This window comes from Sebastes umbrosus, chromosome 3 (assembly GCF_015220745.1).
Source record: "Sebastes umbrosus isolate fSebUmb1 chromosome 3, fSebUmb1.pri, whole genome shotgun sequence".
Lineage (NCBI taxonomy): Eukaryota > Metazoa > Chordata > Actinopteri > Perciformes > Sebastidae > Sebastes > Sebastes umbrosus.
In genome coordinates, this window is record NC_051271.1 from 27,107,401 (window position 1) to 27,124,566 (window position 17,166).

General features: G+C 39.3%; 2 protein-coding genes across 9 annotated transcripts in view; both read right to left on the minus strand.

The window, feature by feature from the left end:
• Nucleotides 1-2,912, minus strand: part of crebbpa (CREB binding protein a) — a 59,244-nt gene extending 56,332 nt beyond the window's left edge. For 5 of the 7 annotated variants that reach the window (XM_037763753.1, XM_037763754.1, XM_037763752.1 and 2 more), the window contains exon 1: nt 1,974-2,912. In XM_037763753.1, the coding sequence (XP_037619681.1) occupies nt 1,974-2,061 (88 nt within the window). In that variant the 5' untranslated portion in view covers nt 2,062-2,912. The remainder of the gene's footprint in view (nt 1-1,973) is intronic. The other 2 variants (XM_037763748.1, XM_037763747.1) reach the window with 2 other exon arrangements.
• A 5,872-nt stretch (nt 2,913-8,784) lies between these two features.
• adcy9 (adenylate cyclase 9) overlaps nt 8,785-17,166 on the minus strand; it is a 43,846-nt gene continuing 35,464 nt past the window's right edge. Inside the window, exons 8-11 of one of the 2 annotated variants that reach the window (XM_037764639.1) lie at nt 15,165-15,307; nt 14,809-14,838; nt 12,468-12,747; nt 8,785-12,227 (exon numbers count right to left, since the gene is read on the minus strand). In XM_037764639.1, coding sequence (XP_037620567.1) covers nt 11,172-12,227; nt 12,468-12,747; nt 14,809-14,838; nt 15,165-15,307 — 1,509 coding nt within the window. In that variant the 3' untranslated portion in view covers nt 8,785-11,171. Of the gene's footprint in view, nt 12,228-12,467; nt 12,748-14,808; nt 14,839-15,158; nt 15,308-17,166 lie in introns of both variants that reach the window. The other variant, XM_037764638.1, reaches the window with a different exon arrangement.

The window sequence follows — 17,166 nt, forward strand, 5'->3', positions numbered from 1 at the left end:
GTAATTTTGTAAACTCTAGTTTGCAGTGCTGTTATAAATTGTATTGAGTTATATACCTCATGGAGGTGGTATTTATTGCAGAACTGTTACGATACGATACAACTTTATTGTCAGTTTGCACTGAAATTCATTTTGCATCCATAGGCAGCTCAGTTTGAGAAAAAGTACACATACAATAGACATACTGCTACCATAAACAAACAGACAAGTAAGACCCATCAGACAAAAAACAAAACATCACAATTATACATAACCCATTAAATTAATTACCATCTGTCCTCTGGATTTACATCTCCTTAGCAGCACATTAATTATTATTTAGCAACATTTTATAAGGACTAATTAGGCTGCATTAGCAACAAGGCAGGTGTACCTAATAAACTGGCACTGGAGTGTACAGGGCAGGTCCTTGCAGTTACACCCTAACCACAAAAACCAAACCACAAACACTGCAGTTAAATGCAATAAAACCACAGTAACTAACTATTACTAGCTAGCTTTTTTTTTGCTGTGTAGGAACAGAGTGGAGCAGATGCTCTTTACTAACATCCATATACTCAGTTGTCAGTGTGATAACTAGTGTAATGTCATGAAACAGCTCTGGAAGACATCAAACTTTACACTTTTCAACCATGTTTAGTTTTTGCTTCAACTGTTAGGTAATTTTGGAAACTCTAGTTTGCAATGCTGTTATAAATTGCATTGAGTTATATACCTCATGGAGGTGGCATTTATTGCAGAAACTGCTATAAGGACTGTATTAGGCTGCATTAGCAACAACGCAGGTGTACCTAATAAACTGGCACTGGAGTGTACAGGGTAGGTCCTTGCAGTAAACCACAGGACCCACACATAAACACATTTAAAACTAGTGTAATGTCATGAAACAGCTCTGGAAGACATCAAACTTTACACTCTCCAACCATGTTCAGTTATAAATTGCATTGAGTTATATACCTCATGGAGGTGGTATTTATTGCAGAAACTGCTATAAGGACTGTATTAGGCTGCATTAGCTACAAGGCAGGTGTACCTAATAAACTGGCACTGGAGTGTCCTTGCAGTTAACCACAGGAACCAAACATAAACACATTTAAAACTAGTGTAATGTCATGCAACAGCTCTGGAAGACATCAAACTTTACACTCTTCAACCATGTTTAGTTTTTGCTTCAACTGTTAGGTAATTTTGGAAACTAGTTTGCAATGCTGTTATAAATTGCATTGAGTTATATACCTCATGGAGATGGTATTTATTTCAGAAACTGCTAAAAGGACTGTATTAGGCTGCATTAGCAACAACGCAGGTGTACCTAATAAACTGGCACTGGAGTGTCCTTGCAGTTAACCACAGGAACCAAACATAAACACATTTAAAACTAGTGTAATGTCATGCAACAGCTCTGGAAGACATCAAACTTTACACTCTTCAACCATGTTTAGTTTTTGCTTCAACTGTTAGGTAATTTTGGAAACTCTAGTTTGCAATGCTGTTATAAATTGCATTGAGTTATATACCTCATGGAGATGGTATTTATTGCAGAAACTTGTTGTCAGTTTGATAAACACATTTAAAACTAGTGTAATGTCATGAAACAGCTCTGAAAGACATCCAACTTTACACTCTTCAACCATGTTCAGTTATAAATTGCATTGAGTTATACACCTCATGGAGGTATTTATTGCAGAAACTGCTATAAGGACTGTATTAGGCTGCATTAGCAACAAGGCAGGTGTACCTAATAAAGTGGCAGTGCACAGGGCAGGTCCTAACCACAGAAACCACAAACACTGCAGTAAATGCAATAAAAACCACAGTAACTTAACTACTAGCAACACACAAGCCCAGCACACCTATAGCTGCCCTGTTTGTGACTTTGCACGGGTAGTCAACACATGGAAGAGAGAAGTGTAAATCGTGCAGATATATGTGTTTACATGTGCAGGCTGTGTGTTGAGTGAGGCCTTTCTTACCTGGTCCATCGGACGCTGACAGGGCAGGTGAACTCAGCTTCGGCCGCTTAGAGTTGGGAGGTCCGACCTCCAGCAGGTTTTCAGCCATAGTTTCTCCTCTCTTGTCCGGCTTTAAGTTGATAATTATGATTACCTTAAGACAGGGAAGTCCCCTGTTAACACATTAGCAAGCTGGCAGCCTGCTAACGTGAGCTAGCAGGCTAATAGCTAGCTTAATTGCCTTGCTAGCAGCTAAATTAACTAGCTGCTCCTCCTCTCCTCTCTGCTGTGTGAGTCTTTCAAAAGAGATGCAACAGCGCCCCGCTTCGCCACCGCCATTCACCCCATGATAATCCAACACCCAACACCCACATTATTAGCGTTAAATAACCCAGAATCAAGCAGCCCCCATGTATATAAGCTGAACTCACTCAGTCTCAGTGCAACCAGGTGAGGATGATGCGTTCAGGGACACATTCTCTTAGATGGTCCAAGTACACATTTTTTTTTTTGCGTGACGTCAAAATTTCTTCATGAAAAAAAAAAAAAAAAAAAAAAAATCGCGCGAAGCTCCACAGAAATATAATGCACAACTGCATAAAAAAAAATGCTGTTTTTTTTTTTTTTTTTTTTTGCAAAATCACCTCTAAAAGTGTGTTTGCAGCGCGGCGAGCAGTGCTGCTGCTGGACGGCTGAACCCACCAGCTCCTCTCTCTCTGACGGGGAGAACCAGGTATATACGGAGCCTCTTCTAGCCCGACGACCACCGATCACATTCACGTTTTTTCGCACAAAATGTCTCCGAGATGATGTTAGGGGTTGGTGTCCGGTGTCTGTGGAAGGGCGCTGTCATATCGCGGTGAGGATGCTCGGTTTTCTACGTTAAAAGCCTCGGTGTTGGCGAGAAATCCTAATTCCGAGCCACGACAAGATGGCGGCTGTTGATTCCTTCGATACAAAAAAAAGTTTTTTTTTTTCTTTTCCAGATCGTCTGTGGAGGGAGGGGGAGGGGCCGCGCGTCACGCCCTACGTCACAGCACCGCTGCTGTTTGACCACCGGGGGCGCTGCAGCACCAACTATAGACACACACACTACAGTGGGCAAGGCAGTTATAAGGACTTTTACAAGTATATTATAGCTAATTATTTATTAGATATATTACAAATATCAGTCATTTTACAACTATATTATAGTTAATTATTTATTAAATATATTACAAATATCAGTCATTTTACAAGTATATTATAGCTAATTATTTATTAGATATATTACAAATATCAGTCATTTTACAACTATATTATAGATAATTATTTATTAGATATATTACAAATATCAGTCATTTTACAACTATATTATAGATAATTATTTATTAAATATATTACAAATATCAGTCATTTTACAAGTATATTATAGATAATTATTTATAAAATATATTACAAATATCAGTCATTTTACAACTATATTATAGCTAATTATTTATTAAATATATTACAAATATCAGTCATTTTACAAGTATATTATAGATAATTATTTATTAAATATATTACAAATATCAGTCATTTTACAAGTATATTATAGCTAATTATTTATTAAATATATTACAAATATCAGTCATTTTACAAGTATATTATAGCTAATTATTTATTAAATATATTACAAATATCAGGCATTTTACAACTATATTATAGCTAATTATTTATTAAATATATTACAAATATCAGGCATTTTACAACTATATTAGAGCTAATTATTTATTAAATATATTACAAATATCAGTCATTTTACAACTTTATTATAGCTAATTATTTATTAAATATATTACAAATATCAATATTAAAATATTTATTCTTAAATAACATAATAATAATATAAATTTTAGTTCTGTTTTGCATGTTATTTTATTTAATTTTTTTGTGGCAGGTCACTGAACCTACCTGCCACTCATTTTGCCACTTCTGAAATCTAGTCAGTTCACACATTTATCAGTCATTTTACAAGTACATTAAAGCTAATTATTAATTAAATATATTACAAATACAAGACATTTATAAGTCATTTTACAAGTACATTATAGCTAATTATTATTATTATTATTATTATTATTATTATAACAAGTAAAACTGCAAAACTGTGATCTCATCAATATACATATTGTATTTTTATATTTTATATTGTATTATCTTTTATATTTTTTATATTTATATTGCACTATCTCTTTTTTTATTGTATTATATTTTCAATAGCACCTATGGGACTGTCACAATCTAATTTCGTTGTACTACACAATGACAATAAAGGGCTTGAATCTTGAATCTTGAAATATCAATATTAAAATATTTATTCTTAAATAACATAATAATAACATTAATTTTAGTACTGTTTTGCATGTTATTTTATGAATGAAACTACAATTCCTGTAAATTATAACATCAGTTAGATACAATCAGGGTCTGAAATTAACCTTTTTCCTCACCTGCCACTGTGGCAGGTCACTGAACATTTCTACCGGCCACTCAATTTCTTTTGTCTGCCACTTCTGAACTCTAGGTAGAACGCTTTAAAATTGTAAACACTGTGTCAGTGGTACCCAGACTGTAGAATTTTGGGAATATATCATGTAACCTTATATTATATAAGTAGTATAAATTAATATTTAATTTAGGCTTAGAATTGCTTTTTAAAAATAATATTTCTTAATATAAGGAAAAACCTGTCTGCCATGGTGGCAGGTGACCTGAAATTGTTACCTGCTACAGCCAACATTTACCCTGTATTTGGCAGGTGGCAGGTGCTAATTTCATTCCCTGGGTACAATATAGAAGTAGAATGACATAATGATGGTAGGGTCTAGGGCTGACCCGAATGCTTCGAAGCTTCAACCGTTGCCATGGTATTCAACCTCCAAATCAGTATTCGAATGCTTCATTTTTTAAAATGTATTTTTATTTTATATATAAGCATGTAATTATAATGTATAAAATAGCCCATGAAATAAGGATTAATCCCACAACATTATTCATATTCAACATTAATTATTATTAGTTATTCTCATACAGATGTTGTTGTTTGTTGTGTGGAGAGGTGCGTGTGTGTGTGTACAGTAGCTGCACTGTCCCGGGCACTGAAACAGGGGTGATGGAGACAGACAGACAGACAGAAGAACATGTCAGCCTGCCGCGCCACGCTGCTCCTCGAAGCTTCGAATACCTTCGAATATTTCTCACAGAAGCTTCGAAGCAAAAAAAAAAATGGTATTCGGGACAGCCCTAGTAGGTCTGTCTTTTTAATTTATATGGGGGGGAAAAAAAGGCATAATATAATCAAGACTCACATTATGTATCCTTTAGTCAGAGGTAAACATTTCACAGGATCTGAATTTGTTTTTAATAATGACAATGTGATTTTCTGTATCACAAAGGTAAAGCAGAGGTTTGTGCATGTTAGTTCTTCCTGCAGATGAGCACAGCTACAACAAAAATACACAAAACATGATGCCAGCAATTAGATGGTAGCCACGTACTTAGCTGATTTCTCTCTTCTGTTGAACTTTTCCCACTTCATGGCCTGTCTTTAAATGTCTACTCTTACTTTCCTTTTGTTTTGCTGATAAAAGTGAATGGTGTCTAAATCAAATCATTAACTTATATAGGTTCTGGCAGTGAATAGTAAAATATACTGGAGATAACACACTGTGTAAGCTGCATTTTAGTCATCAGCGGGCTGATCAAAAAGACTTCCAACTATCAGGATGCTTTCCTAAAACTTGGCCAACTTGCGATATGAATATAGCCTGACTGTCCACATCTCTGATTTACTCTGCAATTTAAAAACAAAACACAATTCAGTCTGATTATCAGGCTAATGTGCATATATGGTTTCATCTTCACTTTATACTTCACAGTGCACTCAACTGTTTTTCTGCTTGGAGATTTATTTCTCTCACACTGGAAAAAAAAAGAGTAATAAAATCATAACACTCACACTTACTCAAACAGACACACATTGAATCAATCTGATAATAATACGTGTCGCTTTTCATTGTTTTCTGGCAAAATCTGACACATGCACATGTATAAAAAAATCATATGTGACATAAAATAACTGCATATGTACAAACACTGAGTGCTTTGTGCAAATGTGTACAGATTACGATCATGTGTTGATAAATGATACATGGGTAATGTGCACAAAACATACATAATACATCTCATTCATGGACATATAGCAAATACACAAAGATTTGAAATCAAACAACTCTGTCTAATTTTTTGTCCCAGTGTAATAATAAAAAACACATATGGGTTGAATTTATAATGAAAAGGTGTGGAGCTGTCACAACTTAAATGAGTGATTAGGCGATGCTATTTGTGCTGTGATGATTTTGCTAATAAAACACTGTCCCTTATTTTTCTGTCGCAAAGCAGAATCACACTTCTTCAAACTAAAAGAGACGACTGAATGCCTTAAACTTTTCCTCAATGCACTTGGCTGTTTTTTACTGGAGCACTCAACCTCTAAGGACACTTCTTTCCCTCTGCCAAAACTAAAACAAATCACACACATCAATCTATCAATACAATGTCAGAGAAGGATAAAATCCAAGTTTAAATGAGCAAAGCTTATAGTGATTTGAAGAATCCTGCGTGTTGGCGATACATGCTTAACGGTCAACATAATAGTAGAAAGAATGATATTGAAATTAAATTTTAAAAAAAATGATAGTATGGTGCAGAATCAAACTGCTCATTCGTTCCCATGCAGACAAGATGGCACACACTTCTCCTCCCCTTCCCCCCCCCGCTGTATCACAGATCACAGAGCCAGCAGTGTTCACTTTAATATTTTATTTATACGTGTGTACAGATGTGCACTACTGGAGAGGTGGTCTGCCATGGCTAGTTTCTGTCACTGCTGTGCATGCTAGGGCTGAAAATCACCAAGGATGATCTAACAACGTGACGCAGATCTGGAAAATGTAGAGGGGAAAAACAGGAACTTTCCTTCAAAACTGATACCTGATATTGTCATCTGTTTTCGTAACTTTGTGTGGTATGGTTTATTAGGTTTGGCAAATGTGCCTGTTAGAAGTTTAGAAAAGGATTTTTGACAACAAAGCAGATCTCGTGTAGCTTTTTGTGTCTAGAGTGATCGCTTCTGGAGACTACTACTATGATTATTTTATACAAATTGACAGCTCACACACGCTGATTAAATATATTCCTAATTCAAAAGGCACTGGTTGTGTATGTTTGGTAAACAATGATGCTTTTTATGCTACAGATGGAGACGGCTACATAAATAGACACGGTTCCTCCTTTTTCATGTCATGTCTTTATCTATGTGTGTGTGTGTGTGTGTGTGTGTGTGTGTGGCCATAGCTTCTCAAGGCAAGACTCTTTAGCCCAAATGTCTATTTTAAAGAATGCACCTTTGTGCATGTAATTCCTCTACAGATAAGGCAGCGACAGCAAAATAACAGTTTGAACAGTGGCCATGTAGTTGATTGATTTCCTTTTGTATCATATTACAGTGATCTTCTCCGTGTTATTGACTTGGAGTAGAAATTAAATGTCTTTCTCACACACATACACGCAAAGTACAAGAGGGAAACAAGAAGTGCTTTAAGGAGTAAAGACAAAAGCATGAAGTGAGTAAAGATAACTACAGAGGTGCCGGCTATTCAAGAGAACACAGCACTATATCAGGCGACCGGTTAGTGACAGAATGAAAGAACTGGAAAAGAGAAAACAAAAAATGGAATTTGTCAACAAAAATTGCAGCAAAACCTGCACAACGAGCATCATTTCCTCAAACATACAATCATAATCTATCCTCATTATGAAAACAGCATGATAAAAAACTTTGTGAAAACCAAAATACTCAAAAAAAATACAGTCATACTTTTTAGGCACCACAAAACAATCAGCTAGTTTAGGTTGCACTGCACCTATATATCACTCAATTAAAGTGGCACAATTTAAGTATATTGATACAGTAGAGGGCCTCCTCCATGTAAAGGCTGTGACAGGATAAAGTTAAAAGTCCCACCCCTTCAACAGCAAATCACACAGCTAAAGGCAGACTTAATACTTAACTATTGAATACATCTATAGTGATGAACTGACCAATGTCTGTTTTTTCTGCTGGCGATGAAGGCAACGAATGGAACTGAATTTGAGTGTGAGGTTTTAAACACAGCACTGTAGAAACTGTAGTCGATCTGTGCTTTGACACTTTAACGGCAGTGTGGATCGCCCTATCATCTAACAAGAACTACACGGTGATTGTCCCTCACCGTCCCACTTCAAGTGATACTCCACTCAATATCTTTTGAGTATCAAACTCTCACCATGCTGGGATTTTAAAGGTTAAGTCTGGTTGGATTATGTATTTTTCTTACAGTTAACAAATTTCACAAAAAGACCAAATCCAACAATGAACTGATCTTACTAACAAGTAATGTCTGTGTAGTCAAAGTCTGATATATCTCATTCCTCTGTGCCTTAAAGGCCCTGACACACCGAACTGACGATCAGGCGTCGGCCAGTTTGGGTTCGTCGATGAGCGTCTATCGGCCTAGTTTTTGTGGTGTGTCCCACACCGTTGGCTCTAGTCTGCCAGTGTCGGAGGCTTTTCAGCATGTTGAAATCACTCTGATAGGCTGTTCAGCTTAAACGAATCAGTGCACAAGAAGAGAAACGGAAATGAGGAAAGCAAGCCAATGAGTTAAGTCAAGAGGACACACACAGAAGGCTCTTCTCATTTTTCATCTTCATCTCATCTGATCATTCCAATACACAAATATTTTCACAGTGACATGGCCGTCTGGAATGAAGCTAAGAGGTGAGTGAGAGTGGTGTGAAAAAATGGTCGGCAAACGCCGCTTTGTTTCATGTACGTATCATAACAACGGCTTGTATATCCTCAGTCCTCAGCCTTCTGGTTTCCCTTTTTGAATGGCAAATAGAGACAACCACGACCTGCTGGTAAGGAGAGATATTTCATCTCAAGCAGCAGCAGAACGTACGCGGTAACTGGGCATTGGCTGTCGTCTTTGCAGTGTGTTCAAATGTAACTTGTCGGCCAAGACAAAGGCGATGTGAGAGCGCAAAAAAGTGCTTTCCTCACTTCCGTTTCTCTTCTCATGCATGGATTCGCTTAATCTGAACAGTCAATCAGATTGATTTCTCTCACCGACAGGCTCCGCCGCCGATTCAACATGCTGAATCGGCCGAAAAACCTGTGACAAGGGCAGACTAGAGCCGACGGTGCGGGACACACCGCAAAAAAATCGGCCGGCAGACACTCATCGACAGCCCCAAACTATCCAACGTTTGACCGTCGGCTTGGTGTGTCAGGGCCTTTAGAGCTCTGACATGTGCCTTCATTACAACTAACATGGGCTCTGTAGTTTCATTTTGAGTCAATCCCACATACACCGTCCCACTGCTGTAAATACTCACTAGCACATCACATCAGCCACCGAATACAATCCTCACCAAATTAACAATTTACTCCTGTTAGAGAAACATTTGCTGAAAACTACAGTGCCCAGGAGAACCCTAACATCCCCCGTTTAATGCATGGCCTGGGACCTTTGTTTCATGTCATTCCCCATCTCTCTCTCCTCTTGTTTCCTGTCATTACTTTACTTTCTGGTATAATGAAAAAAAAGCCATAAAATGCCCCAAAACATGTATAAAAAATACTACAGTGCCCAGCTGATTGTGGCCTACAGTGTAGGGAAGTCAGAAAGTATTGAGAGATGGACTAACACACTGTTGGTTTTGGTCTTTTCATTTGTTTTTGTTTGTTTTTTTTATTCGTTAACAACAAAAAATATAGAAAATCTCCAGGTAAACGTAGTTTGCTCTTTTCCGCAGCATAGCGGCTTTCAGTCTAGCCAATGAGTGAGCTCCAATGGCGTGGTTCTGACCAATGAAAAAGCAGGCCAGGTCGTGCAAGAACACTGAGACTGTAGAAGAGTATTTGCTCATACTTTTGATGGATGGAAATATGACTGGGACCAACAGAGCATACGTACAGATGGACAGCAGAGAAGTGTATTATGCTGCAGGATTGGTTTGATACGCTTCTGTGGAATCCAACATCAGTTCCATCTAATGAAATTCGCCGTTTAAGATCAAACTACAACCTTATTTTACACCCGTCTTTCAAGGTCCCGACGGGGAGGAGTGTTTCATACTTAAAAGACGCACGTTGGGTAGAGCATCACTGTTAGTATATTTAAAGTGCCTTCCTGCTTTTGTGATGATCTCACTTTTTAAAACCACCCTTTCCTCTAAATCTATATTCCCTTATCTGATTTGATTTTGTGCTTTTGATTGTACTCGTTGTGACAGATGAGGACTCTGTTTAAACGCTCTTAAAAGCTATTTCACGGTAATAACTACCAAATACAAGTGGTCGAGAAAACACTGTGCAAGACCTGTGCTTGAAATGTGCATTTAGCTGCTACACAAACTAAAATCTATGCAGCCTGCTTTGTAGCATGTCCCCTTTAAACCGAGACTCTAGCACAAATGAATACTGTAATAAGCCCTCATGTCAAAGCAGAATACATAAATTAACACTGCTTCATGTGATTCCCTCATTCTTCCCATAGTTCCCTGCTCAGCCCATCATGCTGCACTGGCACTTATATAGAATCTATAATAATTTTCCCTTAAGTAAGGTCAAGACTTTGATCAAGTTAAAACAAATGATATGGCACAACAATAATGATTTTTTTTTTAAAGAAATACTTGCATTGAAAATAAAAGCATGGTGTAGGAAACCACAGCATGTTCCGTAGTCTAAGATCGTTAAAACTTTGTTCAGTATTCATATTTGTTCGTTCACTGTTCTAGTCCTGAAGGCACTTAATAACAAAAATGAATAAGAAAAAAAACATCAAGAACAACACCAACAAAACATCCTTCCCTCTGAACCCCTTTCAGCCTTCTCCCCTACACACTGCTGTGCTCAACACAGGTCTAACCCACCCCAGCACTCAGACAACATTCCCATGAAAGTAGCCATTTCTATAACCACTTTTTCTTTTGGAGTGACAAGCTCCCTCTTCTTCATCCGTGCCGAAGACACTTCACCTTAAGTAAAGAGACATCCTGCTCGCACCTGCAATCGGTTCTGGAGAGTCAGACAGCAGCTGGAGGCAGCAGAGGGGACAGAAGTCAGGGGAAAGAGGAGAGGAGGGATCAGAGACGAGCATAAAACTCCTCGTTGAGTTTTGTTAGCTCGTTGGCGTCTACCTCTTCATCCTCCTCCTCTTGGAGTGCGAGAGGAGCAGGCTGCACCTGGGAGGGCACTTGTGCAGCACAAGGCTCTGGGCCCAGTTCAGAGTGGGGAGGGAGGTGAAGGTCTGTGGCAGGGGACTGCCCGGGGAGGTTTGGAGGGTCCCTATATCCCTCCTCTCTCACCTCTGTGGACTTAGCTTGCCCAGGCTCGGGCCCTGCTCTTGAAGGCCTTACAGCACTTTGTGGTTGAGGAGGGAGTGTGGAAAGAGAGGAGGAAGGAGGAGTGGAAGAAGAGGGAGGAAGAGCTGCTGCCTGGGCAACAGATCCTGAAGTCTTATTGGCTGTTGATGCCATGGACGAGGGTCCGACGGTGGCGTCCAGCTCCGATCGATCTTGGTATATACTTTCCCCACTTTTGGGGTACAGAAAGGTCCTCATTTGACCTTTGCCCTTAACATTCACTGTACCTCTATAGTCAAACTCTAATCCCATGGCACTGAGCACAACGTGGCTCTCCTCGCTCACCTGCACCCGACACTCCACCCCGGTGGAGTCCATGCGGCTGGCAATGTTGACCGTGTCTCCCCAGATGTCATAGAGCAGCTTAGTGGTGCCAATCACCCCCGCTGTCAGCGGCCCGTGGTTAAACCCAATACGGAGCTTGAAACCAAAACCCAGCATGTTCTTGTTGAAGTCATCCAGGACGCCCATCATCTCCAGGGCAAAGTTGAAAAGTGCCCTCAGGTGAGAGTGTAGAGAGTCGTCATCGTTCTCAGCCAACTCCCGGACGTTCAATCCGGACGCCGCCATGTAGGTGGCACCGATTGTCTTGATCTTTTCCACGCTACTGAATTCGGGTTTGCGAAGGAGCTCGTCAAAGTCTCCGATAAGCTCGTTGAGGACGCGGTAGCACTCTTTTCCTCCCTCGTAGCTCTCTTCATAGAACTCACTGAAGTTTACGATACTGGCAAAGATCACGCCCACACTGTCGTGATTTTTGGAGTAGCTCTGGGTCACCTGAGGAAACAATGAAATGTGTTGAAATATTTTAAAATGTGCTTATATTTATGATGATAGTGACGATACAATGGTTAAGATTTCCATCTTTCATCTCCTTCATTCAAGAAAAAAATATTAAGAAGGATGTATTTTGGGATTTCTGGACTACAAAACCAGTAAAAAGGTGTATGTATTAAGCACTGTTCTGATAAACTTCATAATTAAGTCAGATATTTTTGTTTCAACAACTACAAAAACCTTGAGCTGGTCAGCAACATGGATGGGGATGATGTTGCCCAGTAACCACTCAGCCTGGTCTCGCATCGTCTGGATCTTGGAGCGGTGTTTGTCAGCCTCTACGTTGCCATGGTAATGGAGACGGTAGCTGACCTCAAACTCGCGGTTGAGGAACCAGACCAGGAGAAGAAGCAGGAAGAAGGCCAGGACAGCCTCTGGGACCAGAAGGTCAAGAGGTCTCGGGGGAGGTTCCGGAGTGACTGACGCTGAACCACCATCACCGGATGTGGAGATGTTCAGTCTGAGCGAGAAAACGGGGAGAACAGAAGAAAAGTAAGAGGATGGAATAGCAAACACAGGCACAGCAGAACAGGAAAATGATCAACAGGATAAAGAGGAGAGATGAAATAGAGGCTGGAGAATCCATTCGGACTTTTAAAAAACAGCTACCGGTGTTCCAACTTGCATTTCCTGGCCCGATTTGGTGTGAGGTGCTGTATGCTACATGTAGATGACAAGACATCGTGATGGCATATTTCCATTGCAGCCTTAATAAAGTTTGATAACAGGATTTTTTTAGAATCATCCCTCAACATCAATGAGCTAGAGAGTACTGTAATCCTTGCAAATTTTACACCAATGTTTAAATTCATCGTAGCGGAGGCAGAAATACTTGTTTCTCCACTGGCCTCAATAAATCATACCCAATACTCACAACTAGTTGACTACGTGGCTACACTGATGTGCCCATACGTCCTTCTTTGACTGAAAACAACGTGCTTCTCTGGGGTTGTTGTCAAAAAGCATTGGTCAATGTGGGAAATCACTAACTGAAGCCGAACTATATGAGAGATAAAATAATTTATTTATTAAATATTCCACCCAGTCATTCTAAAGTAAAAGTCCAACTACTGAAACTGTATATCATCTTCTTCATTTATAAAGCAACATTGAGTACATTACAGATGAAGAAAATTTGAAGGTTTTGACTTCTATGCAATTTTACATCGTTTTGGACCATTATTGTCAGCCAACTATAGATAACGTCTGATCATGTAATTCTTCTACAATGTTTGCCCTCTAAAATCATATTCTGTGAATCAAAAGAGTAGATTCAAAACCTGAACATGGTTTTATCAGTGTGTAACATGACGCATTAGTAAACAACCAGTTCTGACCCAGCATTCTAACAAAATGACTGCTAGATGATTCGCTCTCAAAAAGTTTGCTGCTTTTGCAGGACGTTCACATTATATTAATAAACTAGGCTACAGCAACCTCGTTCTCACCCCCCTCCCTGTGCTGTGCCGTCCCGTACATTCACGTTGTTTTAACACAGCGTAAAAACGTGCTGTACAGCAGCGAAAACCCTGATTATAGAAAAGAAAACTTGAACATCAAGTATGTCGAAGCAACCACAGCAACTACACAGTCAAACAACACAGAGCTAATGCATGAGAACTGAGGATAGGAAGAGGGTGTGAAGAAGTGTATGGATGACCCATAACCAGGTTTATAATAATGCAGGACAGTGAGGATATGGCCATTTCATACAGGAAATGAATGAGGATCTACCGAAGCGCAATCACTCCGCGGAGGTTCATATGAGACAGTATTTTAACAATATATAGCCTATATTTTTAGTTTCCATTGCAGTTAAATAATAGGCCTACAGAAAAAAACAAGGGGTGTTGCAGCACCCCCAGCACCCCTACTTCCAGCACCTGTAACCAAAATATTACCTTAAGCTAATTAGTTTAGTATTTGCAATTAGCACAGTTGTACATATAAGCATACTGAATGTCAGAAAGGTTTGAAGGGTTATTTGTCCTTAAAAACCTCACCTCAGAAACCTCATGTTCCTTGCTGGTCGACAGACTAATAAAAACTGATAAACACCTGAAGATCCTCTCGTAAAATGATTCTGTTAGAACAGCAGTGTGCTCAAGTATGATATAAACAGAGTTTGTCTCCTGTAAGCCTTGAGAAGCGGCTGCCAATCAAAATGCTAACTGATAAGGAAAGGGGAGTCTTTTCCAGCCCCCCTCTGCTCCTCAATAGTGTAGTCAGCTAATTTGTGGCTCTAATAACAAATTCAAGCCAGCACGGTCTGTATGAGTCATTTCCACCACAAGTGACATTTAGCAACCATTACTCCTGGTGCACACAGGGGGAGACAGAGGAGGAGAGAGCGAGAGAGAGAGAGAGGAGGATAGGTGAATAAAGAGCAGGAAAGCGTGAGATTGAGTAAAAGCCAGAGAGAGCTGCAGTTATGAAAAATATAAAAGAGAGCCGTCGCCCCTGTTGACCCTTCAAATGCCACTCATCCATCAAACCCCTCTGTTTCCACGGCGACACTCACCCATGAACTGGCAAGCTGTTATTACCGGAGCTGAAAAACGACAAGAGGGGTGTCAGTCAGGAGAAAGGACTGCGCAGACATGAACAAACATACATAATACAGATTGTATTAAATCATCTTTACTGGCTGAAGAACAGGTAGATAGAGGTATGTAGTACCAAAACAACTGGGTATGTATATATGAAATCTTGTATGAAGTCTTTATAAGTGAATAAAATGTGAGATGCCACGCTAAGTGCATACCGTGGATAGTATAGCTACGCATGTTTGTGTAACTATTGACTTGGGCATGTGTGTACCGCATATTTGCATTTGGTATTTGTGAACGTGTGCAAATAACAAGTGCTCACCTGTACCTGTGCAAGGGGCTGTACAGTAACAGCAGCAGGGCGACCCCTGTAGCAGTGGCCAGGACAGAGCGCATCCAAAAGCTTAGCTGACAGAAGTTACAATACTGGATGATAGCCAGGATGGTGGCACAGCACAAGAACATGGTCACCTGGAGAAAAGGGGCTAGTCATTAAAGTGACTTAACAAAGCAACTAAGGACTATACTGTGAATGCAAATCAGAACAAACACAATACATTTCAGCTTGTGAGGCCGTTGTGTGTGTGTGTGTGTGTGTGTGTGTGTGTGTGTGTGTGTGTGTGTGTGTGTGTGTGTGTGTGTGTGTGTTGAGTAGGAGAGGAAATTATGAGGTAAAATTAAATAAATGAAGGGTTCAACACAGTTCTGTATATCAGTTACGGCTGGCTAACACTGCATTTCTCTCCTGAATTAAAGAAAAAAAAAATTCCTTGACGTATTCATTATCCAACTGTTGTGACTCAAAACACAATATTGTGTGAGTGCAGTAATATTGGTTCATTGCTAAAATTTAGATGCATTAAAGGTATAGTTTTTTGTGCATGTAAAAGGTCTGCAAAGTTACAAAGCCCAAAGTCCACGCCAAAGAGATTTACTCTCCCCCACAGAAACACTGCTCTTGAACTGACTGAAACGCCTCGTTTGAAGTCCCGTCTTTTCCTCTGTAACGTGATGATGTCACCAAGTAACACATTTTGCCAAGCGGCTAGTTTGGCACGCCCTCAAACAAAGCTAATTAGGGCGGAGCTGGGATTTTTGGGAGGGGGGGGCAGGAGCTCAAACAGAGCGTTTCAGACAGAGGTTGAAAAGAGGTGCAGCACATTTGAACATTAAATCATATAAACATGTTCTAAAAGAAACCCAAAATACAAGTGTGCACCTGAAAATAAGCATAATAGGTCCTCTTTAACAGTTTAAAATCAGTATTTCTGTCTAAAACAGTTATTGCTTACGCTAGCATGTGAGATAAATACTTGAAATCAGTTCTTTCATGCTACAAAAACAAGACTTTACCTTTAGATTTGTGGGTGTAATTTCTGTTTCAGTTTTTATTTTCTATAAATATCAGAGTAAGTTTTAGTTAACTTTTTTCAATTTTAGTTGTAGTTTTATTTGTATTGTCACAGGAATTTTAAAGAAGATTAAAAAGAAGGTTAAAACGTGTGTTTTCTTATGAAGACTGGTGTCTATTTATGCACTTCAAATCCTGCACACTACCGATTATGAACTGCACAGCACAACAGGAAGGCAGGGTGTTGTTCTTTAGGCATGTCAAAGACAAACAGCAGATGACAAAAATAATACATTTTCCATACTTTGACTTTTGCTATCCAGACTTAAGACATACTTGAGACATTAAACCGAGTGCAGAGCCTCCCATTTTTGTCTTTTTTGTACAGGGGGTCTTTAGGGGGAGATAGCAGGTCAACAGTAGATGTCACACAGAAGTGGTGTACATCATCTGAAAGCTGGGAACCTGAAGATTTGAGATGCAGCACAGCACTGTGTGTCAAGTTGTTCAAGTCATAAATCAAGTCATAGTCATTAAAATTGATCGTAGAAGTGTATAAGGGCTGAGAACATTATGATGGAAGTATATGATGGCCTATCCCATGATCACTTATGTCTCATAAGTTGTTGCAGCAATTTTGGGGTTGATACCATTTGTTACACAGATTTGCAAAACATTTGTGCAAAACTTAACCATTTTTTACCAATCGAGAATTGATAAAAATGATCAATAATCCCTCCAAAATACCTCATTAAGACCCCAACACCTTACCTGGGAGTAGGTACGTATTTTCTACAATACATTTGATGTAACTTAATGCTGATTTGAGCTTTATATTCAAGCAAACATTCATGGAGACAGCAGTAGTAATTTGGTGACATTCACAGGTTGTTAATGATTATATTGACAGGATAACATCTTTTCCCCTCTCATCCCTACACATATCCTCCCTCTCCCCCCCACCCACTGTTACTGGGTC